This window comes from Typha angustifolia, chromosome 7, assembly GCF_048772165.1.
Source record: "Typha angustifolia cultivar Huaian chromosome 7, ASM4877216v1, whole genome shotgun sequence".
Taxonomy (NCBI): Eukaryota; Viridiplantae; Streptophyta; class Magnoliopsida; order Poales; family Typhaceae; genus Typha; species Typha angustifolia.
In genome coordinates this window covers 5,151,385-5,178,342 of record NC_133245.1, presented here as the reverse complement: position 1 = coordinate 5,178,342, position 26,958 = coordinate 5,151,385, and the positions used below count along the sequence as shown (strand labels likewise).

Genomic DNA, 26,958 nt, shown 5'->3' with positions numbered 1-26,958 from the left:
AAGATAACCGGTAACAAAGTGCTCATAATATGGAAGCTTATAAATCTGAAATTTTAGGAGAGTAGTTCAATTGTTAGACAGTTGGATGAGATGTAGAGTATTATGAATCAACTATCCTCCATGAAGATAGTGCTAAATGATGAGTTGCAAGCATTGCTCTTATTGAGTTTGCTACCTAATAATTAGGAGATGTTGACGATTGTCTTTTAAGTAAATTTGCGCCTCATGGCATAGTAACTATAAGTCAGGTTATAGATAATTTATTGAATGAGGAGATTAGATGAAAATTGTTAAATTCATTTGAGATATAAGCATTGTTTATAGGAGATTAATGAGAGAATTAAGAGTAGAAAGTCATACCGAATAGAGATGTCAAAAGAAGGTAAAAAAATTAAAATTAAAATAGTCCATTGACACTATGGTAACGAGGGCACATTAGAAAATGTTGTTGGATGATGGAAGAAAAAAAAGATAAGATCAAAGATGCAAATTCGGGTTTCAAATGATGAAGTTGCCATAACAATAGATAGTGACTTACTTAGTTTTTCAGCTTATAGAGAAACTTGCCTAAAAATAAATAAGCTAAAAACAAATTGAGTTGTTCATATAGATATCCGTTGCATACTTTACAGAGTGGAGACATGCTTATATCACACAAGCTAAGAATTTTTGTTATGTAAAAATGAGCAATGAAGACACATCAAGAGTTGTGGATGTAGGTCATATATGTGTAGAGATGAATATTAAATGTAAGATAGTTACAAAGATGCTAGACATGTACTAGACATTCAGTATAATCCAATATTAATTGGTAAGTTAGATAAATAAGGATATGAAAAGAATTTAGTAGAGGCATTGAAAAATTACTAAAATTACTCTTGTTTGAAAGAGGAAAATTGTGTTGCACATTATAAGGTGAAGTTCACATTTTTATCAAAAAGGATGATAGATATTAGGAGAAAGCTTTGATCAGATTTATAATAAGGCAAAAGTAACTTGACTAGCAAAAGACATAGGGTAAAATTTGCATATTTATCAAGCTATAATTATGCGCCATGTAATGATAAAACTCCTACAAAAGGAATAAAGTTTGTGGCTGACAGCACTAACTGAATGCTGACTGATTGATAGAGAAATTGCTAGGCAAAAGAGAGTCCTCTTCATAGGTCAGAATGAGAGATTGTTGGATTAAGTCTCTTCATAAGGAGTCCTAGTCTAACTAGGAATATTAGTTCATCTTATCTTTCATCTCCTAGATGAAGTAGGAGATAGTGAAACTTGTTTTTACTTAAATTATGAGGTTTATAAAAAAAAAATCTCGAAATGAGATTAGGAGTATATTCTAATTTACCTAAGAAAACGACAAATGTATTAGACACCTATATAAAAATATTAATACAGATTAAATGGAGTACGACAAAAATTAAATGAATGGAGAGAAAAAGAGAGAAGATATATAAGAGAGAAAAGAGAAGAAATAGATGAAAAATTCCTACTTAGGTTTCTAATTGACATTCGATGTCTATATAGACTTTCACAGTCGAGACTCTACGACAAAGTGGATCCTCTTAATTATGTCTTATCTTCTTTGATATTTTTTTCTAAATATTTGTACTGAATTATACAAGTGGTATTCCTCGAATATAAGTTGATATATACGAGAGGTCTAAATAGGTGCACTAATTTTTGGCTTGTGGTTTTTTCTCTGTTGCCCTTTTATTTTTTACATTGAAATGATTTATATATCTTTCCTATTTTGCGAGATCGGATAAGTGAAGGACTTATCGATTCAAAATGTATGATAACCTCAGGGAATCTATCAACTCGTCAGGCGTCTCTTCTCTTAACTTAAAAATCCTATTCCATTTTAATCTGGAATATGTGATAAGTGATATAATCATATATATTTAACTCGTTACTACCGAACTGGTTCCCTAGACCTAAATATAAGTTCGGGTAAGACTTTCCTATGATTACAGATCCGGTTTCATAACGGATTTGCTAAACAAAAGTCCAATCCGCAAATTTCGGATGGCGAACAAGGATCCGGTTTCATAAGGGCGGTTTCATAACGGCCCTGGACTAAAACCCTAGATCCTGAGTCCTCCCTCCTCTCTCTTCTCCTCCCTCCATTTGGCGGAGCTGAGAAGCGAGAGAGCCCAATGGCGTCGTGTGGAGGAGCATGCGATTCCCACTGCGGCTCGAGGCCCAAATTGGAGGAAAACGGCGACGAGGAGAAGACCCAAGAGAGATTCGACCGCCTCTCCCTCTCGAATTCCTCTTCCTCCTCCTCCTCCATGAACATGCCGCTTTGTTCCAAGTGCGGAGAGGGAGACGGGAGAAAGGATTGCAATGGACTTTGCGCCTCCTGCTTCCGCTCTTACCTCTTCGGTAAGTTTAAGCTCGCCGTCACCTCCAACGCCATGATTGCCCCCACCGATAGCGTCCTAGTCGCCTTCTCCGGCGGCCCTGCCTCCAGGTTAACCCTTTATTTCCTCGTAATTCGTGTATATTCCTGCGATTTCTACCCGTTATCCGGAAACCTACTTACTATTATCGTTGCTATTACTTTAGGTGGCGTTTGATTTGGGGTACTATTTTCTGAATTAGACTCCCTTAGATATGATTGTAACCAAACACTCATTTACGTATATTTTGGTCAAATTTGATTTATGTATAAAATCTTATCACAGGTAGAGAGACGTGATAAAATTATGCATATTTTTTAAATAATTTTTTTATTACAATTAACATAATTACTCAGGGTTAGTAACCAAACTTAAAATTTTTGCAGAAACTTATTCAAAATAATTTTTTCGTTTTATAACCAAACAATAAAATATGAATAAAATTTTAGATGCATGTAATTTACTTTTAAGAGGTGTGCATAAGTTATCCTTAAAAAACTTTATGTACGTACGAGTTAATATTAAAAGATAATTTTAAACTTTAGCACATAGATTGAATCAGAGAACTTGCCATCCAAGCAAAATATTGGCAAGAAAGCAAGAAATCTATGGCCTTTTCTTTTGTTTTTCTATTGAAGAATTGTCATTGGTGTTGTTTCTACATCCCTTATTTTGTTTTAAAAACTTAGGATATTGACATGATATGCATGCCATTTCCATCTTCATACCTTTATTTCAGAGTTCTGAAGAAAACATAGAAGAAGACACTCAGACATATTTTGGCCAATTTCTTAACTTATTTCTTTTTATTTTTTTGCAACTCTCTGAAAATCCAGTTCCCCAATGGTCTTGCTTAGTGATTCCCTCTCCTATTGGCAGTGGTAGATGAAATAGAGGCTTATAATCACCTTATTAAGTTAGATGATCATATAGTTTATCCTGTCCACAGAGAATGACATTCATTTTTACAGTTATTTGCTGACTAATTGTTATTTAATGGTTGATTAGTTGTTGTTTCCTTCGTAAGACCATTTTCTTGTGTTGTGCTATTGGTGCTATTTGTTTTAAAGATTTCTGTTAGGATCCGTTTTTTAATAAGCCTTGTTTGCTTTGAGTTTAGAGATCCCTTTGAACTAATTCAAGGACTCCTAAACTGGTTTAGTAACTAAACATATTTTTATCTTTTTCATATTTAATTAAGTTTACTCTTTAAAATATCAAGACTAAGAATGTGTTAAAGCTTAGCCTCAAACCAAACAAGGTTTTAATTCTTGCAATGAATATTAAGAATGTGCTATGTCCACCTATCTAATCTCTCAAGAGGTATTGAATAAATGACTTGCATCTTAAGTGTGGAACTGTCCAAACATTCCCTTTTCTTATTTTGCTTTCAGATTTTTGAATATAAATTAATTTATTTGTGGTTTCCTCAAAATTCTTCCCATTCCTTACTAAATTTCTGTTTCAGAGTAGCCCTACAATTTATTCATGAGATGCAGTCCAAAGCACTGAAGAGCTGGGATGCTAGTAATTCGCAAGCTTTACCAGTTTTTGGTGTTGGGGTTGCTTTTATTGATGAGAGTGTTTTGTCTCTCAAACCATCACACAAAGTTGACATGGCAGTTGAAGATATTAGATCAATTGCATCAAGTGTGTTGCCTGCACATAAGGAGATTCATATTAGACCCATTGAGGATATCTATTCTATGGATTCAGAGGCTGGTAGGGGCAGAATGAACCAGTTGGTAGACATGATTAATGATCCAACTGGGAGGGAAGATTTTCTGCACCATTTGCGCATGCTCTCTTTACAAAAGGTCCTTTTATCTCTCAGTTCCTTTCTATCCACAATGAATTTTTTTTTCTTTTTCTTTTTCTATTTGTTGTCTTCATTTTGAGAAACCATCAATGTCCTCCAGATTGCGTCAGAAAATGGATATAACAAACTATTATTAGGATCATGTACTTCGACAATAGCATGCCATGTAATATCTGCAACTGTGAAGGTTCGTAAATGATACATTAGTTTCATGCTGCATAATGAAAATCTTACATTCAGTTTCTCATATTTTATGTAAAATCAATAACGGAAAGTGAATGTTTTCAGGGTCAAGGTTATTCTTTATCTGCTGATGTGCAATATGTTGATACAAGGTGGAAAGTCCCAGTGTTGCTTCCTCTTCGTGACTGTCTTGCAAAAGAGCTCAACCTGCTCTGTAACCTTGACAGGTAAGATGCCCTTATATTTAACTGTTTAACATTTGACCCCTCATTCTGACTGTTCTCTTAGTTTGAAGACTCAGCAGCTGCTTGATCGGCCTTGTTCTGGAATCAATGGCTTAATTTCATCTTTTGTTTCCCGTTTGCGGGTAAGATAAATGCTGATCCGCTCTTTGTGATTTCAGGAATAGTTTTATTGAGAAGATATTGTTATTTATTTATTCTTTTGAACAGGAAGAGAATCCTTCTAGAGAGCGCACTATAGTCAGAACAGCAGAAAAGCTGAAGCCTTTTTGTTTCAATAAGTTCTCTGGAAATGGTTATCATGATTTCCTACCATCACGATTACGGCCAAAGTTTCAGAATGTATATGATGATGAATATGCTTTCTCCGAGGTTTTCTGCCCAGTATGTGGAAGTCCACTCAATGTATTAGAACTTCAGAATTTGAAACGTACTCAGGGAAACACACAAACAAGAGCTGACATTTTTGTTGCCCATTGTTGTCAAAGCTGTTGTTTCCAGATTCTGCCGAATGGGGTGAAACCTTATGAACATTTCTTCTCATTACTTCCACAGTTAATGACAGAGAGAGTAAAGGACAGCATGTCTAGCAACCATAGTCGGTTAAGGTGGATCCTTGAACTAATGTTCTTCTTTTTTATTTTTAACCTCATTCTGCATGGACTCAAGACATAAGACAACTCGAAATGGCTAATCATTCACCAGTTATAGAGAGAATAATATGGCTGACTATGTGGAACTTGGCCGTGTTTGATTTGACCTGCTTGTGACTGGGAAGTGTTTGGACACTTCTTTTTTTTAATAGAAGTGTTATGTATTACTCTTATGAAATATGTTTGACCTGCTGCCAATCATTGATCTGTTTATGCTTTTCGTTTTTAGAGAGGAAATAAAAGATTACCTGCTCGACAACAATGATGATGAAATCTGAACTCATTTGCATGGTAAGTTGGTTCAGAGGCCCTTTTTCTTTCAAAACTTATGAAACTTTTCTGGTCACTATACACGGGTAACTCCCTACGATTTGCATAGTTACTTGCTGACTTATTCCTTTTTCTCTTTTCAGTCTCTTGGCAAAGCCTAAAGAGATTGTTGCAGCATTAGTTGGACAATGTATCAAGTAAGCTGGGTTTCCTACTGCGACATGGATGTTTAATTTTGAGTGATAAATTGCATGTCAGCTGTTCTCATATTTACAGGGTGAATCTGATTGCTCGCATTTATGGATGGCCCTTCCTACCTAAAGTCTTTCCTCAGCGTTATTGCATCTTGGAATCATCTCATTTGAAACAAACTAGTGCATCACTGGATGCCTCAAAAATGTTAAATCTTATGTTATCTTATGTGACAAGCACGTCTGATTATTTGTATACATACAGAATATAAATAGTGTTGCTTATTTTAAAGTGGCCAGCTTTGATTCTTGTGAGCAAGAAATTTGTACCGTGAAGTTAAATGATGTGTATCCTATTTGGTATGACATGCATGCATCTCTTAAGACGTGTTGGTTGCAATTGGGTGCTCTATTAGAGGAAAGCCCTACCAACAAGTACATCTGCAATTTGGAACGGTGTAGTTTGCTGTGCATAATTATTGAACTAACTCATGGATTGATTCGTTGAAAGCCAAAAAAGAAAAAACAACAGGTAACCCCAGAGAAGAACATTACAACAGAAGCAAGTGAAGAAAGAAGGAAACAAGAAACTTGGCAGCATTACAGGTATAGATAAAGCCTTCTAGAGCCGTAATCCTCAGCTGCCATGGTGCTCATTCTTACTCCCCAACCTCGAAAGCAGAGCAGGCGAAGCTATCCGAGAGTCCAGTGCCAGTTTTGAAAGTGATCTTTCTCAAGGAGGGGTCTTCAATGTATACTTCCACCACCGTGAGCCATAGCATCATCTCCCTAGTCTTGACCCCGGTGATCTTCTTCAACTTCCCTTTCTCGACGAAGGCAGTCACTTCGGGGCCATACGACACCACCTGCTTGATCTTCTTAAACGTATGGTCCTTCTTCTTCCTTTGAACAAGCCATATGAACCCAGCCGCCCGATTATAGCCGAACTCCTCAATATTTTCGAGAGGGAGAAGACCCTTAGGAAGGCCGAGCTCTTCGAGCATTTGGATGGTCTTCTTCTTGCAAATGTCGTCTCCGTGGAAGATCTCAGCTCCCTCACGATGGTTTGCAATAGTTTGCGATGCCATTCTAAACGTTTCTTTTTTGTTTTGTTTGGGGGTTGGGAGGAGAGTAGGAAGAATTAAGATGTTTCTTTTAACAAAAAAAAGAAGGGTTGGGAGGAGTGGAGATGAGAGTTGATATATTAAAACAAACAAGCTTGAAGGTTGTGATGAGAAGTAAGGGCGAGGAGGTGTATTTATACAGGGGAAAAGCCATGAGGTGGTCGAAGTAATATTATAAACGGGTTAGAGAATTTTGACTTGGAATTTTTTGTGGGCTAATTAATTTCGTTGGGTAGGACCAATCTTGGTCATCCATGACAACTTGAAGGTGTATATTTTGTTGTACGTCGAAGTTAATGGACATTCGACTGAGTAAAAGTAAGATGGCTCGCTTTACTTGTTGGTCTTGCGAAGGCAGCGAGTAGAAGACTTCAAATTTAACGTACTCACGAACTAGAGAAGAGGTGGGACTGTGGAAGTTGGATAGCCTTGAGTGTTTCATAAAAAGAATAATATATATTTAGAAAAATTTGTATATAACATCCTGCCTTTTAGTTAAATTTATATTTGCACCCTATATTTTCACTATTTATAAATCGAGTCTTATGATTTGGGTGATATGTACAGAAAACACCCTGTCGTTAAATCTGTTAGTTAAATTTAATTCAACATTTGGGTTAAGTTAACTATACTAAGAAGATTATAAAAATACCCTTAACCCAATCCAACTTAACTAACTAAATCCAACCCAACCCATTAACTAACTAACCAACTAACACCTAACCCAACCCACTAACCAACTAAACCCAACCCTCCTCCCTCCTCATCCCCATCTAACACTCCTCGATCCCTCCTCCTACCTCCTACCTCCTCATTCCCTCCTCCCTTCTCATCATCCCAACTTCTCTTGTCAAGATCTCGCGTCTACGACGTGATGGCCAAGAGCAACCCTCCACCGGGACGGGGGTCAACCTCGAGGACTCAAACGAGGCAAGAGGTGACGGCCGAGGACGTCGGAGGCCCTATCTAGCAAGGTCTCCTCGGCTATACCGCCGAGATTGAGGACTCCGCCGAGATTGCGGTCAACCTTAGGGAGCCGGCGAGGCTCGAGGACGTCAACGAGGGGCGAGGGTTGTGGCCACGTTCTCCTCCCGCAGGTCAACCTTGGGGTCAACGGTCAACAAAAGAGCATTTTAGGTATTTAAGGTATTTTAGAAATAAAATATTTTTAATTAACAAAATATTCTCACGGTGTCAATTTAAATCTAACTCAGGGTGTTTTGTACATATATTCCCTAAATCATAGGACTCGATTTTTAAATAGTGAAAATGTAGAGTGTAAATACAAATTTAACTAAAAGGCAGGATGTTATATACAAATTTCCCAAACGTTTAAGACTCATTTTTATATAGATTTATTTAATTTTTATGGCATATTAACTCTCTTGATCATATAAAATCTTCTGAATGCTCGTTCTGTTTAATTATCCATACAATCTTTTTTCCTATCACATGATCAATTAGTTCTTTGGTTTATCTGGAAAAGATTACTGAAAAGGAGGATAACCGGGTAAAATGCCTAATTGTAAAGTACCTTGGGCTCCCATTACATGATGGTAAATTGAGAATGCTTAATTGGTATCTAGTCATTGAAAAAATTGAGAAAAAGAAAAAATTACTGTCTTTGGAAGGCAGAATTAGATTTATTAATTCAGTTTTGAACGTGGTTACGCTGTATTATTTATACTTGTTCCAAATCACAGTGTGGGTCACAAGAAGAATTAATAAACTCGTATCCAAAATTTTCTTTGAAAAGGGCATGAGAGAAAGAGAAAAAATGGTATGTCTTTGCAAACTATAAAAATATGGATGCAAATGCTGATTTTGCACTGCTAATAGACTACCCGCAGAAAGGAAAATGGATAATATTTTATCAAAGATTATTTCATTAATTTGATAACAGACACAGATTACAAAATAGAAGCAATTAAAAGCTTGATGAGTTTACAAATAGCTGGATAAACTACTAAAGATAAGTCCTTTACCTTTAGCTAGTTCTTAGGCTCTGAGATCAAAAGCAGACACATCTTGAATTTGATCTTTACCATGGAACGATCTTGGATATACACTTACGACTACAGTGAGCCACACCATCCTCTCGCTAGTCTTCGTCCCAATGATCTTGGATATATTTTTTGAAGTTCTCTTTTCTGGGGAATTCCAATGTCCAAATTACTGAAAGAAATTGAGACCCAAGGATTATATTATCCGATTTGTTCTTAATGTCTATCAATTAGTTGCATATAGGTCATAACTATAAATGAGACAGACAGTGAACTCAATGAATTGAGTCTAGTTATCTTATTTGCTATTTGGTTTTAGTTAGAGTTTTAGTATGTTAGGATTTTATTTAATTAGTTAAATTTAATTCTATGCAGTTTCGGAAAAATATTCTCAGAATATTTTACAAACATCCGAATAATATCAAACTAGTTGAATAAGATTACCAACCTCCAGATCTACAACTTTGGTATTCTCAACTTCTCCAGATTTAGAATCTATGTGCGGCAAAGGATTAATCCGAGAAGATAAAAAAACTGTTAGGGTTTTAACTTAGTTATTTGAGTCCCTAAATGAGTCTCTGTAAATATGTGGAGGAAATCCTAATTGGAGGGGAATCTGATAATTGAATTAAGCATTGTGCCCTTTTCTTCTTCTCAACTATCTCTAGCCATTAGCGCTTTCTCCTACCTCATTCCTTCCACCGTCTAAGTTTTTGGTCAGCTTCCTCTAAGTCCTAATCCCGCATTCTACAATAACCTAATATCTATCTAGCCATTGAAGGGCTATCAAGCTAGAATTTATTTGACCTTTGGCCACTATTCAACCGATATCTCAAGATCTAACCATTCAAATTCTGCGATCTTGGATCCGTTAAAAAGTTCTTTTCGCGACAACATATCCAAAATTCAGGAATATTCAACGATTAGATTATCTGCAGTTTCCTTTGAAAGTCATGCCCTTAATCTAGTTCAGAACTGTTTTGGATTGAATCAAGCTGGTTCGTCACATTAAATGATTCAAATAAAACTTAAGAAAACCATCTAAATTTTGGTCAGAATGTAAATTGTTTTTTTTTCTAATATCTATGTGTTATGCAGTAATTAAATTAATTAGGAAATATGCATACAAAGGCCTAAATAAGTTTTTTTTTTTTCATGTTGAGCATGGGAAGTAAAAAGTTTTTCTTTTGCATGTAGTACATTTCTAAGCTCTTATTTGATTAGATATCCTTCTAAAGTTCATATTTATGCTTCATAAAACTAATCAAAGATCAAAATTTGATCCCTTTGATGATAAAAAAAAGTATGCATTTTCTATTTTTGGCATATTTTCATCATAGCAATGGATTATTTTAACTTATTGAATCTCAAATGGTTCAGATTTTCATTATGATTGTCGAAAAATTGCATGAAGCATATCTATGTAAAAGATAAATCATGAATTTCCAGTGAAAATGTGAAATTTAGAAATATATACATATAAATAGAAAAAATCTAAGAGATACACAAATATAAATATATTTTTTAAATTTAATGTTAGATAAGTAGTTGATCCAAATATTTAAATTGTTAGTAGAAGTATGAACGAGCCAAGATTAAGGAGAGCCGGTTCGAAATTAATTTGAGCCTCCATTTAAGCTAACCAAATTTATGATGGGAGCCTAGTCCAATTCAACCTTTAAACAAGTCCTTTTCAAGCCTAATGCATGTTTAAATTAAATATGATTTGATTAAAGAAAATGTTAGATCTAAGTTAGTAGTGGATACAAACCATTAAATCATTTATAGTATAAATCAATACTAGATATATATTATTCTTGCCCTATAGAACTGATAATCAAATTTTGTTTAAAATTTAATTTTGAATTTTTTTTTTCATCTAGGCTCGGATAATTTAATTTCGAGTGGAGCCCAAGTTGAATTCGAGCAGCTCGATTATTTTAACTGCTCTAATTATTTGGTAACAAATTAATAGTGTAATCGTCCTATTTATTTGGTATCGAATTATATCATATATTTAATAGTTGATATCAAGACTAAACATAACCAGATTAATGAAACTAACACGTCATGTTGACGTCGATACAAAATTTACCCATGCTAGGTAATTAATGGGTTAGGTGTACATTTAATTTTGCAACCAGAATACTTGTTAGGCCAGATTAGTTGTATCAAAATTAATTAGGCCAGTTCGAAATTAATTTCGAGCAAGGCTCAAAACATTATTATTGATTATAGAATAAATTTATAATTATGTGATCTTTGATCTAAATGCCTCAAAATAAGCTCCTAAACTAAAATTTAGACTCAAAGTTAATTTCGGACTCAGTCTGAGATCTAAGTCGGCTTACTCAGGCACAGCTGGTTTAGAGTTATAAAATGCAACATTGATATAGATTTAACACAACAAGAAAAGGTAGCTCACATTAAACGCATGGGCATTGAGAAGTTAAAATGTACACGCTACTAAACTATATTGGCATAAATGAATGATAATGACAAGAGAAGGCAAGAGAAGTCTGGTAGATATCGTTACTTGGTATACGATTATCAAAGATTATTTTCATTAACTTGACACTACAACTGGATGGCAGAATAGAAACAGATGATGAGTTACTAAAAAATAAGTCCTTAATCCATAGCCTAGATCTGATCAAGATTCCGTAGCTTTAATTCTACTCAATTCTTAAGCTTCGAGCTCAAAAGCAGACACATCGAAGCTATCAGAGAGCCCAGTGCCCGTCTTAAATGTAATCTTCCCTGAGGAGGGATCTTGGATGTCAACTTCCACCACCGTGAGCCATAGCATCATCTCCCTAGTCTTCACTCCGGTGATCTTCTTCAGCTTTCCCTTCTCCACGAAACCAGTCACTTCGGTGGCATATGACACGACCTGCTTGATCTTCTTGAACGTGTGATCCTTCTTCTTCTTTTGAATAAGCCATATGAACCCAGCAGCACGATTATAGCCGAACTCCTCGATATCCTCAAGAGGAAGAAGACCCTTGGGAAGGCCGAGCTCTTCCAGCGTTTCTATGGAGTTCTTCTTGCAGATTGCGTCTCCTTGGAAGATCTCGGCACCCTCACGGTAGCTTGCAATAGTTTGGGATGCCATTGATCTTAATCTCTTTTTGGGATATTACGAGTTAAGAAGGTTAAAGGTTGTGACACAGAGGTGAGGGTGGAGGAGGTATATATATAGGGGAGAGGATGGTTGAATTAATTGTCAATATAGTTGGGGATTTTGACTTATGCGGATTAATTAATCCGATTGGTTAGGCCAAAGTTGGCCGTCCTTTCACAACTCGAAGATAACGAACGCCTTAAGAACTTGGTCTTCCAAAAGCAGCCAGGTAGAAGAATTTTGTTAGAGCAAATAACAGTTGAAGTAGGACTTTTTTGTATGCATTTAAGTGCTTAATAATTAGCGCAGCCGAAATGTTTGACGAAAGCAAGCACGTTTATCGTGAGCATGTACTTGTTTCACTTTTGAATTCTAGTATCGAGTTCGTTGCTCACGAATAACGCGTGTTTCACTTTCTAATTAACTTCATTTATTCAAAGAAAGTGGGTCAACTCCCAAAAAGAACAATTTCATTCTCTCATTTTCTAGCATCCGAATATATATATTTCTTTCTTTTATAGGGTGAAGTGGGTTTTAAAGAAATTAAAAAATATTGGTTTAAGGTTTTGATATTAAGGGAAGTTATAACAGAAGCGGTTGGAATAGGTCTCCTTTTGAGGAGTACTAGTCTATTCAGAAATACCAGTTCATCTTGTTTTTAGTATTTTAGATAAAGTAGGAGACGGTGTGTGAATCATGGAGTTCAATAAAGGGAGGATGAATAGTTTGAACGGAGACAACCAGTTGATCTAGAAGGTGTGGATGGAAAACCTTTTGTACTAAAAAGATCTACTTGTCCAATTGGCATTGGCATGGTGCAAACCGGCTTTAGCTCAGGCTCGGCTCGATATTAATTTTGAGCTGATTTCGACGACTTAGGTTTGACTCATTTCTAACTAAGCCGAGTTGAACTAGAGCTTCAGCCGACTTGAACCTATGACAGCCCTAAAAGTAAGTGTGCTCGCTATACCTTAAGGCCAAAGCTTGCCCTCTTTTGTCATGAGTCCCAAAAAGTTTTTTTTTCCTAGATTCCCAATTGAAGTTCTAATAAAAGTTCTTCCCAATAGAAGTTCTTCTAATAAATGTACATCAAAGTTCTAGAGCTTTTGGTTTGAACCATTTTTAAAATGGTTATAACGACCTCCAAAAGATTTTCTTTCTCTTAAAGTTCTCCATAGATTATTATACCGTTGTGTGTATATTCATACAAATAATCTAAACACTTTTAAATAAAAATAATATTTTAAATATATTTTCAACTGTATGAAAATTTTACAGTGTTCAAACAAACATGCAGTGTCTCCAAATAGTGTTCGCTAAATTCTAATGTCGACATGGTTCCTTATAATAAGCTTAAGTTGTAAGGTGATTCACCTGACAGTTTTGAGAGAGCACAGCTCTTGTCTATTAGGATGAGATTGGAGCTTGTAAACTTATATATATTCTCATTAGTGGATTAGAAGTTTTGTATTGCTCATACCCTAATTATAGGAACATCGTCAAACTATATAAATCTGGTCTCCCCTTCTCTTTTCTTTGTGATTTGCTTTTGAGTTTGTGCTCTTATTTATTGTGTATTGCAAGATTGGCTTTTCTCTACTATAGCATCTTAGTTGTGCAATTTCATGGTTTAGTAGTGTTATTATCCAATTGCTATTCTAGTGGACTTTTCTCAACATATGTAAATTATTATACCATTAGTAGTTAGGCCAATGGTACTCAATAATAAATGGATATAGTTTTGAGATTAGTAGTTCGAAAGTGGCTTACTGGAGCTTGATTGAGATTTTGGACTTGTCGCATGTTAATATTGCTAGTAATATAAATTTTACCATTATCATAGAGGGATAGAAGTCCAAACCGATGTATATGTATAATAAAATTATAACTTGAAGGCGAGAAATAAAGTTACACATATATTCTCTAAATCACTACCCTTTGTACTTCTTATTCAGACAGTAACGTAGGAAAACAAAAAAAACGTCCTTATGATCTCTTTCTAAACTTAAAAGACTAGACTCTTGAAGGTACATTAATTTATCTATTTAAAGAAGAACAAAAGGAATATATCCAAAGCACTATCAGTGCCATCCAACTACTCTTCAAGATGGAAAGCGGAGACGGCGAAGCTATCCGAGAGCCCAGTGCCTGTTGATAAAGCAACCAATTCTGGAACAATGGACGCATCCAGTAGCTGCTCTAACAGAGAACATTCAGACGCAGACGCTGAAACTGAAGTTAGTTAGATAGGCAGTTATTTCTACTGTATGCATTAAATGCAGTCTGTTACAGATGTGTGGCTGAGATGTGTTGACAGTTGTAATCTGAAGCTTATAAATAGCGATCCCTCTCTGTACTCTAATTGTGTGAAATGAAATGAAAATTTCCCAATCATCTCTTTCTCTCTAAACTCTATTATGGTATCAGAGCCCTGAAAAGAGCTCGCGCTCATCGTCAATGGCGAATTCATTGACTCCTCTTGCTCTCTCAGTCAGATCGACTGCTCCTATACAATTTTCACATCATATTCACACCACACTCGACAATGAGAATTTCCTTCTCTGGAAATCTCAGGTCTATCCTGTTTTAAGAGGCCATGGCCTTATCGGATTTCTTGATGGATCAAGATCCGCTCCAGATTCGTTGGTTTCAGGTACAAATGACAAAAATTCTCTAAATCCTGAGCATGAATTATGGATTCAACAGGATCAATTGATTCTAGCATGGCTGTTCAGCTCCATTTCTCCTTCAATTCTCTCTCAAATTGTAAGATGTCAGACATCAGCCGAGGTCTGGAACACTCTCAACCATCTCCATTCGTCTCAATCTATGGCGAAGATCTTGGATCTAAAGCTTCAATTGCAGACGATGAAGAAAGGTGGATCCACTTGTGCTGAATTTCTCAACAAGATCCAGAATCTTGCAGATCGATTGAGGAGTATTGGTACTGATGTACCAGATTCTGAGCTTGTGATGTATATCGCTCAGGGTCTTGGATCTGATTTCGAGAATTTCGTCACTGCATTATCCATGAGAGCTTCAACTCCTTCCATGACTGAGTTCAGCACACTTCTTCTTGCTCATGAAGCTCGCCTTCTTACAAATCTAAGATCCTCTACAACCTCTATTGTTCACCTCACAACTAAGTCAGAATCAGGTAACACTGACAACTCTGACAACTCTGTCTACTATGCAACTAGTTTCAAATCTCAGAATAATGGTAGGGGTAGAGGACAAGGTCGAGGCAAGAACAACTACCAAAAGGGGAGAGGTAGAGGCCGTAACACCAATTCTTCTGCTGACACAGACATTCAATGTCAAATCTGTACAAAATGGGGGCATAGTGCTCTCAATTGTTACCATCGGTTTGACATCCGTTACACCTCTCCAACTTCTACCAACTCAGACTCTACATTCCCCAATTCTTCACAACAACCTTCACATCAAGCTCTTATGGCACAACCAACTTGTACACTTGATTCCTCCTCTGCCTACTACATAGACTCCGGTGCCTCTACACATGTGACAAATGACCTTAATGCCCTTAGCAATGCTTATCCCTACTATGGTCCAGAGGCTGTGCATATTGGCAACGGTAAAGGGCTTCAAATTGCACACAAAGGTTCTACTCTTTTGCCAACCTATTTTCAATCACTTCAACTCAAAAACGTCTTACATGTGCCTGACATGACAAAGAATTTATTGAGTGTTTCGCAATTGACCTCTGATAATAATGTTACTGTTGAATTTGTATCTGACTCATGTTTTGTCAAGGACAAGGCAACACAGCAGATCCTGCTGCATGGCATCTTGCATAGAGGTCTTTACAAACTTCAACCAGTTCACAAACAACAAGTCTTTCAAGCAACTCACTCTTCACCAGATCTGTGGCACTGTAGGCTGGGTCACTGCTCTTTTCCTATCCAGCATAAACTTCAGAAGGCTTCTCTCATTACCTCCAAGTCTTCTTCTACTGTTTCTTTCTGTTCAGACTGTCACAAGGCAAAAGCTCATAAGCTTCTCTTTCAGCCTTCATCTTCTGCTGCTACAAAACCTCTTGAGGTGGTTCACTCAGATCTGTGGGGTCCAGCTCCTGTGCTTTCCAAGAAAGGGCATAGATACTACATTCAGTTCATAGATGAATACTCTAGATTTAGCTAGTTGTACACATGTGCATCCAAGTCTGATGTACCTAATATTTTTGTTCAGTTCAAACAGAAGGTTGAGAATTTGTTGGATTGTCAAATAAAAGTGTTTCAATGTGATGGAGGATCAGAATTTAAACCAATTATGAGGCAATTTCCTGAAATTTCTTTTCAAGTTTCCTGCCCTTATACACCTGAGCAGAACGGTTTGGTTGAAAGGAAACACAGGCATGTAGTAGAACTTGGACTTGCCAACATGAGTCATGGATCTATTCCCCTTCAATTCTGGGATTATATTTTTGAAAGCATGGTTTATGTGATGAACAGGCTTCCATCTGTGCCAACTGGTGAAACATCACCTTTTGAGAAACTTTTCAAGGGAAAACCTGACTATAACATGTTAGATGTTTTGGGTTGTGCATGCTACCTTTTACTTAGACCATATAATGACCATAAACTTGAGCCAAGAGCTGAAAGGTGTGTTTTTCTAGGATATTCAGTTATTCACGAGGGGTACTATTGTCTGGACTTGAAAACAAATAGACTCTACATTTCCAGACATGTCACTTTTGATGAAAATTCATTTCCCTTCTCTGAACCTGATGTAATTGCTTCTGCATCATCTTCAAACACACCTCCAATTCTTACATCTCTACGTCTTCTACAGGGTCATACTGCTCAGCCAGATCCTCAAATTTCAGCACAACCTACTACTTCACAGCTAACACCACCACCACAGACACAACAAGAACCTACAGCTCAGTCACAACCTCAACCTCCACCACAATCTGATGCATCTCCTTCTGCTACCCCTCCTCCTTTGAACAATTCTTCAGAAAACCATGCATCATCTTCTACTTCTCATCATATGCTTACCAGAACAAAAACAAAATCTTTAAAACCAAAAGAATTCCCACATCATCAGCTCTATGTTGCATCTGATAAACCTATTGAACCGACTTGTTACACACAAGCCATTAAGGATCCTTCATGGAGACAAGCAATGGCCAATGAGCTTACTACTTTAGCTCATAATGCCACCTGGGATCTGGTGCCATGTCCACCTGGTGCACATGTAATAGGGGCCAAATGGGTTTTTAAGGTGAAACTCAAATCTGATGGCACTGTTGAGAGATGTAAGGCTAGACTTGTAGCCAAGGGATATAATCAACAGGAAGGAGTTGATTACTTGGAAACATTTAGCCTTGTCGTCAAACCAGGGACAATAAGAATAATTCTCTCAATTGCTTTGTCTCAGCAATGGAAAATTCAACAATTGGACGTCAACAATGCTTTTCTCCATGGAGATATCTCAGAAAAAAATTTCATGGAGCAACCTCTAGGCTTCTCTAATCCAAATCTTCCATCCCATGTCTGTAAACTCAAGAAAGCCCTTTATGGGTTGAAACAGGCTCCTCGGGCTTGGTTTTCTAAACTCAAAGAGTTTTCTACTGTCTCAAGAGTTCAAATCATCACAAGCTGATCACTCTTTGTTCTTCAAGGTTAATTCTCAATCAATCACCTACATACTTGTCTATGTAGATGATATTTTAGTAACAGGAAACTCTTCTCAAGTCATTCAGTCTCTACTTCAAGCTCTTCAACAGCATTTTTCTTTGAAAAATCTGGGTGACCTTAATTATTTTTTGGGAATCCAAGTAACAGATGAAAATGGCTGTCTGCATCTATCACAGAGAAGATATCTTCACTCTCTGTTGGAGAAAACACACATGGCAACTGCTAAACAGATTCATACTCCAATGGTCACTGGTCAACAGTTGTCAAGATACACTAGCACCAAATTATCAGATCCTCACCTCTACAGGTCAACTGTGGGAGCATTACAATATGCCACAGTAACCAGACCAGATCTCACCTTTGCAGTGAATAAAGCATCTCAATTTATGTCTGAACCTACCGATGCTCATTGGCAAATGGTTAAATGGCAAATGGTTAAAAGGATCTTGAAATATATCAAAGGTACACTCTCACATGGATTAACTTTTCAAACCAGTTTAAATCTGTCACTGCATGCTTATTGTGATGCAGACTGGGCTGGTTGCCCGGATGACAGAAGATCCACAACTGGTTTTGCAGTTTATCTGGGTCCCAACCTCATTTCTTGGTCGTCAAAGAAACAACCAACTGTTTCTAGGTCTTCCACAGAGGCTGAATACCGTAGCCTAGCAGTAACAGCATCTGAGTTGGTGTGGATCTCATCTTTACTCCGAGAATTGCAATTTCCATTGAATCAAGCTCCTACTTTGTGGTGTGATAACCTTGGAGCTACATTTCTAGCTTCAAATCCGGTTTATCATGCAAGAACCAAACATATAGAATTGGATTATCACTTTGTTCAAGAAAAAATTGAAAATCAACTTTTACAAGTCAAATTCATCTGTTCTGCAGATCAGATCGGTGATTTCTTCACTAAAAGCCTTGGAAGAACTAGGTTTCAGCTACTAAGGAACAAGCTGCATGTTTTTCCAAACCCATCTAGCTTGAGGGGGGCTGATAAAGCAACCAATTCTGGAACAATGGACGCATCCAGTAGTTGCTCTAACAGAGAATATTTAGACGCAGACGCTGAAACTGAAGTTAGTTAGATAGGCAGTTATTTCTACTGTATGCATTAAATGCAGTCTGTTACAGATGTGTGGCTGAGATGTGTTGACAGTTGTAATCTGAAGCTTATAAATAGCGATCCCTCTCTGTACTCTAATTGTGTGAAATGAAATGAAAATTTCCCAATCATCTCTTTCTCTCTAAACTCTATTACCTGTTTTGAAAGTGATCTTCTCCGAGGATGGATCTTCAATGTACACCTCTACCACTGTGAGCCACAGCATCATCTCCCTAGTTTTCACTCCGGTGATCTTCTTTAGCTTTCCCTTCTCGACAAAAGCAGTCACCTCAGGAGCATATGATACCACCTGTTTGATCTTCTTGAACGTATGGTCCTTCTTCTTCTTCTAGACGAGCCATATAAACCCGGCCGCACGGTTGTAGCCAAACTCCTCGACATCCACGAGAGGGAGAAGACCCCTAGGGAGGCCCTGCTCTTCGAGCATCTGGATGGACTTCTTCTTGCAGATGGCGTCTCCTTGGAAGGTCTCAGCGCCCTCCCGGTAGTTCTCAATGATTTGGGATCCCATTCTTTCAAATGTTTAAATCGTAGGAAGAGTGATATAGAAACAAATAAAAGAGAGAAAATAGGTGAATTTAGTCTCAGTGGTGTGTTGTGCGAAACCACTTGGGAGGAAGGAGAGTATTTATAGATGGGGAGGGGGTGCAGCTTAGAATTCCATGACTTTGTGTGCAAATTTTATTTTAGGGATCGACCAGGCATGGTTGCTTGAACTAGTCCAACCTAAGGACAAAGGACGAGGAGGAGATGATCTTGGGGCCACAAATGAGTGCTAGTCTTCCAACTGACTTGCTCAAAGAAAGCAGTCATTTTATAACAGTGCATGTTTCTGGGTTACTCATTTTCTCTCAAAGCGTACATGATACAAAGATTAATTCTTTTTGTACGACAGAGACAACTTAGCCCAAAACGGACCAAGTCTATATCTTTCCATCTCTTATACTATTCGTTGGGACCATCCTGACCACCACTCTCTGTATACATGTAATACATTTTTCCGCTTTCCCTTCTCTTACAGCAACCTCCAGACTTACCACTTACTTCAGTGTGGGAAAGCAATTTTTTTTTCTGCCTTTATTTACAGGGCATACGGAGAAAACGACAGTGTATACTAATTTTTACTGGCTCTTAAAATTACACGTCTATATAAATAATTAAGTCGTAACGCCCATTGTTTTTCCTAACATGTATGGACGTGTTTAATAAAATGTTAGTAAAAAGATAGATACTATCTCGGGCTTCTCGTGTTTGTAAGAAAATATTACGATAACTTAAGGTGTACAGTGACGTTTATGAAAAAAAATGCTGGGAATATAGTGATATTTATATAACGTCGTGAGAAATCATAGCATATAGTGGTGTTTGTATAAAAATGCTCGGATAAATTGATCAATGCTCATATGTCGATGTATATGAAATATCGGCAAAAAATCTTTTTCAAGCATTTATAAATGCTGGCCAGGCAACTTAAACTGATTCAATTAACAGACAGTGAATGTTTTGATCGACATTTACAATTAACAGCTAAACTATATATTTGTACTGATGACTATTTGCACTTGCTAAACCTTTCTTTCGATAGATAAACTGTCAAGCGAAGTAGCTTGGCAGGTGTTTACATGTGTCAGTAAAGGTATGTATCTCCATTTCTATAAGAAAACTTCGGCAAAAATCTTTACTGGCTAGGGTTTAGAGGACATTTATGTTAATGCTTGAAAAAGTTTTTGTGGACACTTACACAATTTGTGGTGATGTATAGAAATGCCAAGAAAAACTTGTTTTAGCAAAGTGTTTGTACTCCCTCAAAATCTCAGACACCTTTAACTCCTTCTAAGCCCTTCTTTTTTATCTAAATATCTCTTTCCTCACCACGAAGAGATTAATAATTAACTACCAAGAGGGTGCGGATATCTTCCAAGGTAATGCTTCTTGTAAGAAGTCTATCCAAATGCGCACTCTAAAGCCTTGTTCACCCTAAGGGCATTCTCCCTTTCTCAGGGCATCTAGGAGTTTGGTTACATCGTGCGAACGAATTTATATATCTTGTTCAAAAGAAGAAGAATAAGAAGAAGAAGAAAAAAGACCACAGATTTAAAAAAATAAAGCAAGTGATGTCGAGATGATGATCTTCGTAGAGGAGGGAAAGTTGAAGAATATCACAAGAATGAAGACAAAGGAGATGATGTTATGGCTTGCTGTAGTGGAAATGTACATTGAAGGCAACTCCTTAGGAAAGATCACATTTAAGATAGATACTAGATTGTCTGATAGCTTCGATAAAGCATAAAAATGTGTGTCGCGAAAGAGAATATTATCAAGCTATTAATAACTTGTCTACTAGTTTGAGAGAATCATTATAGAAGGAGATTCATCTAAAGTCTGTAACTGTAATCAGCGGTGCATAAGTCAATCTATGACGCATTCAAGCATAATTCATGAAATGTTCTTCCTTGTTAGCCTCTTTCTCTTCTTGTAGTTTTGTCCGCTCCTATAGAGAATGTAATCGGGCAACCAACTGGGCTGCCCATTTTAGTAGTATTAGACATTTTTAGGACTTAAGCGGCAGCCTTCTTCTCTCCCTCTCAAGCTTTTCTGTATTATTTGGGCTGATGCCTCGGGTAGTCCAAGTGCTCGTCGGCTTATTTAATCAATCTATTAGTGATTGACTTTCTATTCATATTTAATATTCGTATGATTTATCTTTAATACTCAGTGAACAGTTTTATACTCAAACACGGTTGATCTTTATCTGGAAAAAGAATTTTTTTTCCAAGTTATAAAAATTAAAGACAGACATGATATATTATACAGAACTTAATTTCGTAACAGGTAGATATATATAAGTTTTTTTTTAAAGAAAAATGTATTTTTGATACTAAACCAGCATTATGTTTATGCCCAAACCGTATTGGAGAATGATACTTCTTTTTTGTCCTTTCATCCCTCTACTCTTTCCTCCTCCCTAATCTTCTCAGTATGCTCCTCTCTTCCCTCCTCTTCTCTCATGCTGAGTTCAATCTTCCCCACTCCTTATTGTGACAGCCAGAAGGGCCGGTAGACTACCTTGGGTGTGGATAGCCTCGCGCCTAATATCAACGTAACAAGTAGATACCTATACAAGTTTTTTTTTTAATCTTTTAATCATTTAAGAGTTTAAAGTTTTATAATAATTATTTCAGATTGGAGCCGATCACATGACCTCCTTGATTATGAGAAATATAATATCTATACAAGTTAATCAACAGTTAAATTTTGATCCCTTTAGTAGTAGAAGGGAAAATTAAATATATTTTCCTTTTTGCATACATTGCTCTTAAATAAATAAGAGTATCTTTGTTATTTCATTTATTAAATACTACAAATTTTAATATATTTTCATTAGAAATTAACTAGAAAGGAATACATCCAAAATTAATAGATCTTGAAGGGTATTCATGAAATACGAAATTCGGAGCAGTATACAAGCAAATAAGGAGCTTTTGAGGGGGTATGCACCCCAAAAGAGCCATTTTATAATTAGTACATCAATTAGTAGTTAACAGTTAGGTCAAACACACGAAAAGGACAGTTTTGACATTAGTAGATGAGGTCTGAATTTGTATTTGAATGAGAATTTGCACTTGGCTCATGTTACTGATGGTGATAAGATAAATTTTACCGAAACCATCCAGGATTAGAAGTCTAAGCAGATGAGGAATGTGCAGATTTATAACAGTCTAAAAATATTATAACTTGAAGGCAAGATATCGTTACATATACACATTTAAAACACTAATAAAAGAGACAATTACACTGCTTATTGGACCAGTAAGCTCCTAAAGTAGATAGGTATCTTCTCTCTTTCTAAACTTAAAACTAGACCCTAGCTTGAATAACACATGTTTATTTATTCAAACAATAAGACGGTAGCCTAGGCACTCTCACTAATCTCAGCATTCAATTCTCCAGCTACGTCTAACTACTCTTCCAGCTCGAAAGCAGAGATAACGAAGCTATCCGAGAGCCCGGTACCTGTTTTGAAAGTGATCTTCCCCAAAGAAGGGTCCTCAATGTAAACTTCCACGACGGTGAGCCACAGCATCATCTCCCTGGTCTTCACCCCGGTGATCTTCTTCAGTTTTCCCTTCTCGATGAATGCCGTGACTTCAGGGGCATACGACACGACCTGCTTGATCTTTTTAAACGTGTGGTCCTTCTTCTTCTTTTGGATGAGCCATATGAACCCAGCCGCTCGGTTGTAGCCGAACTCCTCGATATCCTCGAGAGGGAGTAAACCCCTAGGAAGGCCGACCTCTTCAAGCATTTGGATGGAGTTTTTCTTGCAAAGCTCGTCTCCTTTGAAGATCTCAGCACCCTCACGGTAGTTTGCAATAGTTTGGGATGCCATTAATTCTTTCAGATGTCTTATAGAAACAGATTAAGAGAGGAAGTGGTAGAACTAAGAGAAATGCAGGTGAGATAACTGTTAGTTGGTGGTAAGCTATGTGAAACACTTGGGAGGAAGGAGAGTATTTATAGATGGAGGGTGCAGAAGTCATATGACTTTGTGTGCTGCCGTAGAGACCGGGCATATGATTGCTTGAACTAGTCAAACCAAGGACAAAGGAGTAATTTTATTTCCCCCACATTTTCCCCTCATCACATCAAAGTTTTGTGCTTCATAATTTGTAGTTTATTTCATCAATTGGTAGTTCATGGAGAAGTCTACAAACGAGTGCTAGTGTTAAGACTGTTAGCTGGCTTTGGTCAGAGATATCAACAAAGCCGTGCTCAACATCTGTACTCAATACTTCGATGGCAAGGTCTTAGTTGTCTCGGTCAAACACTCCGGCTGTGCTGCCTTTTCAAGACCCCTTTAATTATGGGCTAAAGTTCAAACGCGTCTTACTTGGATATATCGCAGCAGATAATGACTTACCAAGTTACTCACAGTCACTGAAGTACACCATATCTCCTAGTCTAATTTGTCAGGGCTGACTAAGTTTGGTCCAATTAAATGAGCTAATGAGCCTAAACACATACTAAGTCATCACAGTGCTATTCATTTAAACTATTTATTAATCTTCACCACCCTCTTTATATAGTCCCTCCCATAACCACTAATCTCTCATCACAACCTTTAGGCTTGTCTAAGTTATATTATATCTCAACACCCCTATTTTCAATCGATCTTTCAAGCCTTTCTTTCTTATTTATCTTCTCTTCTTCTTAGGTAGAGACCAATGGCATCCCAAGCTATTGTCAACCACCGTGAGGGTGCCGAGATCTTCCAAGGAGACATCCTCTGCAAGAACAAGTCCATCAAAATGCTGGAAGAGCTCAACCTTCCCAGGGGTCTCCTCCCTCTTGAGGACATCGAAGAGTTTGGCTATAATCGTGCAGCCGGGTTCATATGGTTTGTCCAAAAGAAGAAGAAAGATCACACATTCAAGAAAATCAAACAGGTGGTATCGTACGCCCCCGAAGTGACTGCCTTTGTCGAAAAGGGAAAGCTGAAGAAGATCACTGGGGTGAAGACTAGGGAGATGATGTTGTGGCTCACAGTGGTGGAAGTATTTATTGAAAACCCCACCTCAGGGAAGATCACCTTTAAGACCGGCACTGGGCTCTCTGATAGCTTCAACTTGTCGGCTTTTGAGCTTGAAGAGTAAATTGCATGTGGTTATTGCAATGGCCTCATTTACCAATAAATTGGCCACAACTTTGCACAAGTGGTGTTCCTATTGTTTTATTGTGTTGAAATTCTTGTACTGGGTTATACAAGTGTTGTTCTAATTGTTTATTGTAGTGAATTTTTTTTACTGCGTTACTCTAATTTTTACTTAATAGATTTTTCTCTATTGTCCTATGGTTTTTCTTTGTTAAGAGGGTCTTCTTTCTAAATATTTTTGTCTTGCTTATTACTGCTATTTTATATATCTTTTATATTTCGCAAGATCGAATCAGACATAAAATTGGAAACATCAATGGCATCTTAAGCTATTGTCAAGTATGGTGAGGGTGCTTAGATCCTCCAAGGATACATCCTCTGCAAGAAGTTCATCAATTACTCAAGAGCTCAACTAGGAATCTTCTCCCTCTTGGGCGACATTGGGCAGTTTGGCTCCAATCATGCAATTAATCAACTTGATATGGTTTGAGCTCGCTATCATCGCACTCCTGCTTATGTGCCGCCCAATGCGTATGAAGATAGAAGACAAGAGGAGATGGAGAAAAGAGTAAATTATTTACTATTTAAATTTATTTTTATTTAAAGATTAATAATATTGTGATATATTATTAGGGATATAGTTAGTCATTATGTGTTTTCCGTCACAGTGGTCACTTATATTTTACTTTACCCCAAAGTTATATTTAGATGATCTCTGTAAAAATCGAATATAATTTAGAGGGTGTCAGCATAATTAACCCTTAATTTTTTTCAAACACAAGTGGGTCGTAAGAGCCGTGCTTTTGGTGTGGGCTAGGACTAGACCTGATGTTAGCCTAATAAATTTGCCCGAACTCAAACTAGCCTGACCTTTAGTGGCCTACAAGCTACATCACTATTAGCAAACTAGTTTCTTAAAATGAAAGATTATCTAAATAACTGTGGTTGAACACTTTCATAACATCATATTTGCAATGTTATAATTACCATTAAAATCTTTCTACTATTTTAAAATTACAAACATATGCAAATCACGAAATTATTATTTTCTCTTAAAGTTTAGAGTATAAAATATTAATTAACAATTTTTGGCTCGTATATAGGAAGATAATTTTTTCTTATACTATCATATTGGGTATATTGGAGAGCTTTTGGATCATTTAAAACAATTTATACAATGCCAAGATGGTTATTTTTAAAATCTAAATCTGGTTTTAATCATGATTAATTAAATTTAACTAATAGAATGTTATTTTTGAAAGAGCTCAATTATTTCGGTAGTAATTAGTTATCATATTTTGAATAATATAGTAATATTTATGATAACTTGAAACTTTTTTCAATGGCAATTACGTAAAAATCCTTAAAAACAAAAGGTAAAGGACGGACACAACAAATAGCTTTCGGTCAATCGCCTGTTCCTTAATAAGTTGGCACACCATTTAGCAGCTAATAGTTAGTTAAAGGATAAATTTTACGGAAACCATGAAGTAATACAAGTCTAAGCATACTTCCTGAAGGCCGGACATCACATATATTAAATAAAAAACACTACAAGAGACTATTACAATAACAACTTTTTAATCTTTCTAGACTTAAAAACTAGACTCTAGCTTGAATAACACAGATTTATTTGTTCAAATAAAAAACAAGGTAATCCTGACACACTTCCTGATCTCATCTTTCAATTCTCCAGTGAAGTCTAACTACTCGTCCAACTGGAAAGCAGAGATTACGATAACTACTCGTCCAACTCGAAAGCAGAGATTACGATAACTACTCGTCCAACTCGAAAGCAGAGATTACGAAGCTATCCGAGAGCCCAGTTCCTGTTTTGAAAGTGATCTTCCCCAAAGAAGGGTCCTCAATGTAAACTTCCACGACGGTGAGCCACAGCATCATCTCCCTGGTCTTCACCCCGGTGATCTTCTTTAGTTTCCCCTTCTCGACGAATGCCGTGACTTCGGGAGCATATGAAACGATCTGCTTGATCTTTTTGAACGTGTGGTCCTTCTTCTTCTTTTGGATGAGCCATATGAACCCGGCCTCACGGTTGTAGCCGAACTCCTCGATATCCTCCAGAGGGAGTAAACCGTTAGGAAGTCCGACCTCTCCGAGCAATTCGATGGAGTTTTTCTTGCAAAGCTTGTCTCCTTTGAAGATCTCAGCACCCTCACGGTAGTTTGCAATAGTTTGGGATGCCATTAATTCTTTCAAATGTTTTGTAGAAACAGATTAGGAGAGGAAGTGGTAGAACTAAGAGAAATGCAGGTGAGATAACTGTTAGTTAGTGGTAAGCTATGTGAAACACTTGGGAGGAAGGAGAGTATTTATAGATGGATGGTGCAGAAGGTAGATGACTTTGTGTGCAATCGTAGAGACCAGGCATATAATTAATTGCTTGAACTAGTCCATGCAGCAAAGAACAATGGAGTTAGTTTTTTTTTCCTCATCAGGTCAAAGTATTGTGCTCCATAATTTGTAATTTGTTTCATGAAT

General features: G+C 37.0%; 6 protein-coding genes across 7 annotated transcripts; 2 read left to right on the top strand and 4 right to left on the bottom strand.

The window, feature by feature from the left end:
* Nucleotides 1-2,089: 2,089 nt before the first annotated feature.
* LOC140763779 (cytoplasmic tRNA 2-thiolation protein 2) lies at nucleotides 2,090-6,058 on the top strand. Of its 2 annotated transcripts, XR_012104886.1 has the most exons (9): nucleotides 2,090-2,479; nucleotides 3,877-4,225; nucleotides 4,328-4,414; nucleotides 4,516-4,637; nucleotides 4,699-4,777; nucleotides 4,863-5,260; nucleotides 5,535-5,596; nucleotides 5,719-5,772; nucleotides 5,852-6,058. XR_012104886.1 is itself a non-coding variant. In XM_073102131.1 (8 exons), exons 1-7 carry the CDS (start codon nucleotides 2,163-2,165, stop codon nucleotides 5,581-5,583), a joined length of 1,401 nt encoding a protein of 466 aa, XP_072958232.1. In that variant the 5' UTR covers nucleotides 2,090-2,162; the 3' UTR covers nucleotides 5,584-5,596; nucleotides 5,719-6,058. The 2 variants fall into 2 exon arrangements, 1 of the variants encoding a protein (XP_072958232.1); XM_073102131.1 differs by having other exon boundaries at nucleotides 5,719-6,058.
* A 184-nt stretch (nucleotides 6,059-6,242) lies between these two features.
* LOC140763780 (uncharacterized) lies at nucleotides 6,243-6,975 on the bottom strand. The gene has a single exon (XM_073102132.1). The coding sequence runs from the start codon at nucleotides 6,852-6,854 to the stop codon at nucleotides 6,426-6,428; it is 429 nt and encodes a 142-aa protein (XP_072958233.1). The 5' UTR covers nucleotides 6,855-6,975; the 3' UTR covers nucleotides 6,243-6,425.
* A 4,438-nt stretch (nucleotides 6,976-11,413) lies between these two features.
* On the bottom strand, nucleotides 11,414-12,068 carry LOC140763141 (uncharacterized). Its single transcript, XM_073101202.1, has one exon. It carries the CDS (start codon nucleotides 12,006-12,008, stop codon nucleotides 11,580-11,582), a length of 429 nt encoding a protein of 142 aa, XP_072957303.1. The 5' UTR covers nucleotides 12,009-12,068; the 3' UTR covers nucleotides 11,414-11,579.
* Nucleotides 12,069-22,508: 10,440 nt separating this feature from the next.
* On the bottom strand, nucleotides 22,509-23,304 carry LOC140763177 (uncharacterized). Its single transcript, XM_073101254.1, has one exon. The coding sequence runs from the start codon at nucleotides 23,194-23,196 to the stop codon at nucleotides 22,768-22,770; it is 429 nt and encodes a 142-aa protein (XP_072957355.1). The 5' UTR covers nucleotides 23,197-23,304; the 3' UTR covers nucleotides 22,509-22,767.
* A 598-nt stretch (nucleotides 23,305-23,902) lies between these two features.
* LOC140763391 (uncharacterized) lies at nucleotides 23,903-24,655 on the top strand. Its single transcript, XM_073101566.1, has one exon. The coding sequence runs from the start codon at nucleotides 24,032-24,034 to the stop codon at nucleotides 24,458-24,460; it is 429 nt and encodes a 142-aa protein (XP_072957667.1). The 5' UTR covers nucleotides 23,903-24,031; the 3' UTR covers nucleotides 24,461-24,655.
* A 1,315-nt stretch (nucleotides 24,656-25,970) lies between these two features.
* LOC140763187 (uncharacterized) lies at nucleotides 25,971-26,806 on the bottom strand. Its single transcript, XM_073101270.1, has one exon. It carries the CDS (start codon nucleotides 26,662-26,664, stop codon nucleotides 26,236-26,238), a length of 429 nt encoding a protein of 142 aa, XP_072957371.1. The 5' UTR covers nucleotides 26,665-26,806; the 3' UTR covers nucleotides 25,971-26,235.
* Nucleotides 26,807-26,958: the final 152 nt, after the last annotated feature.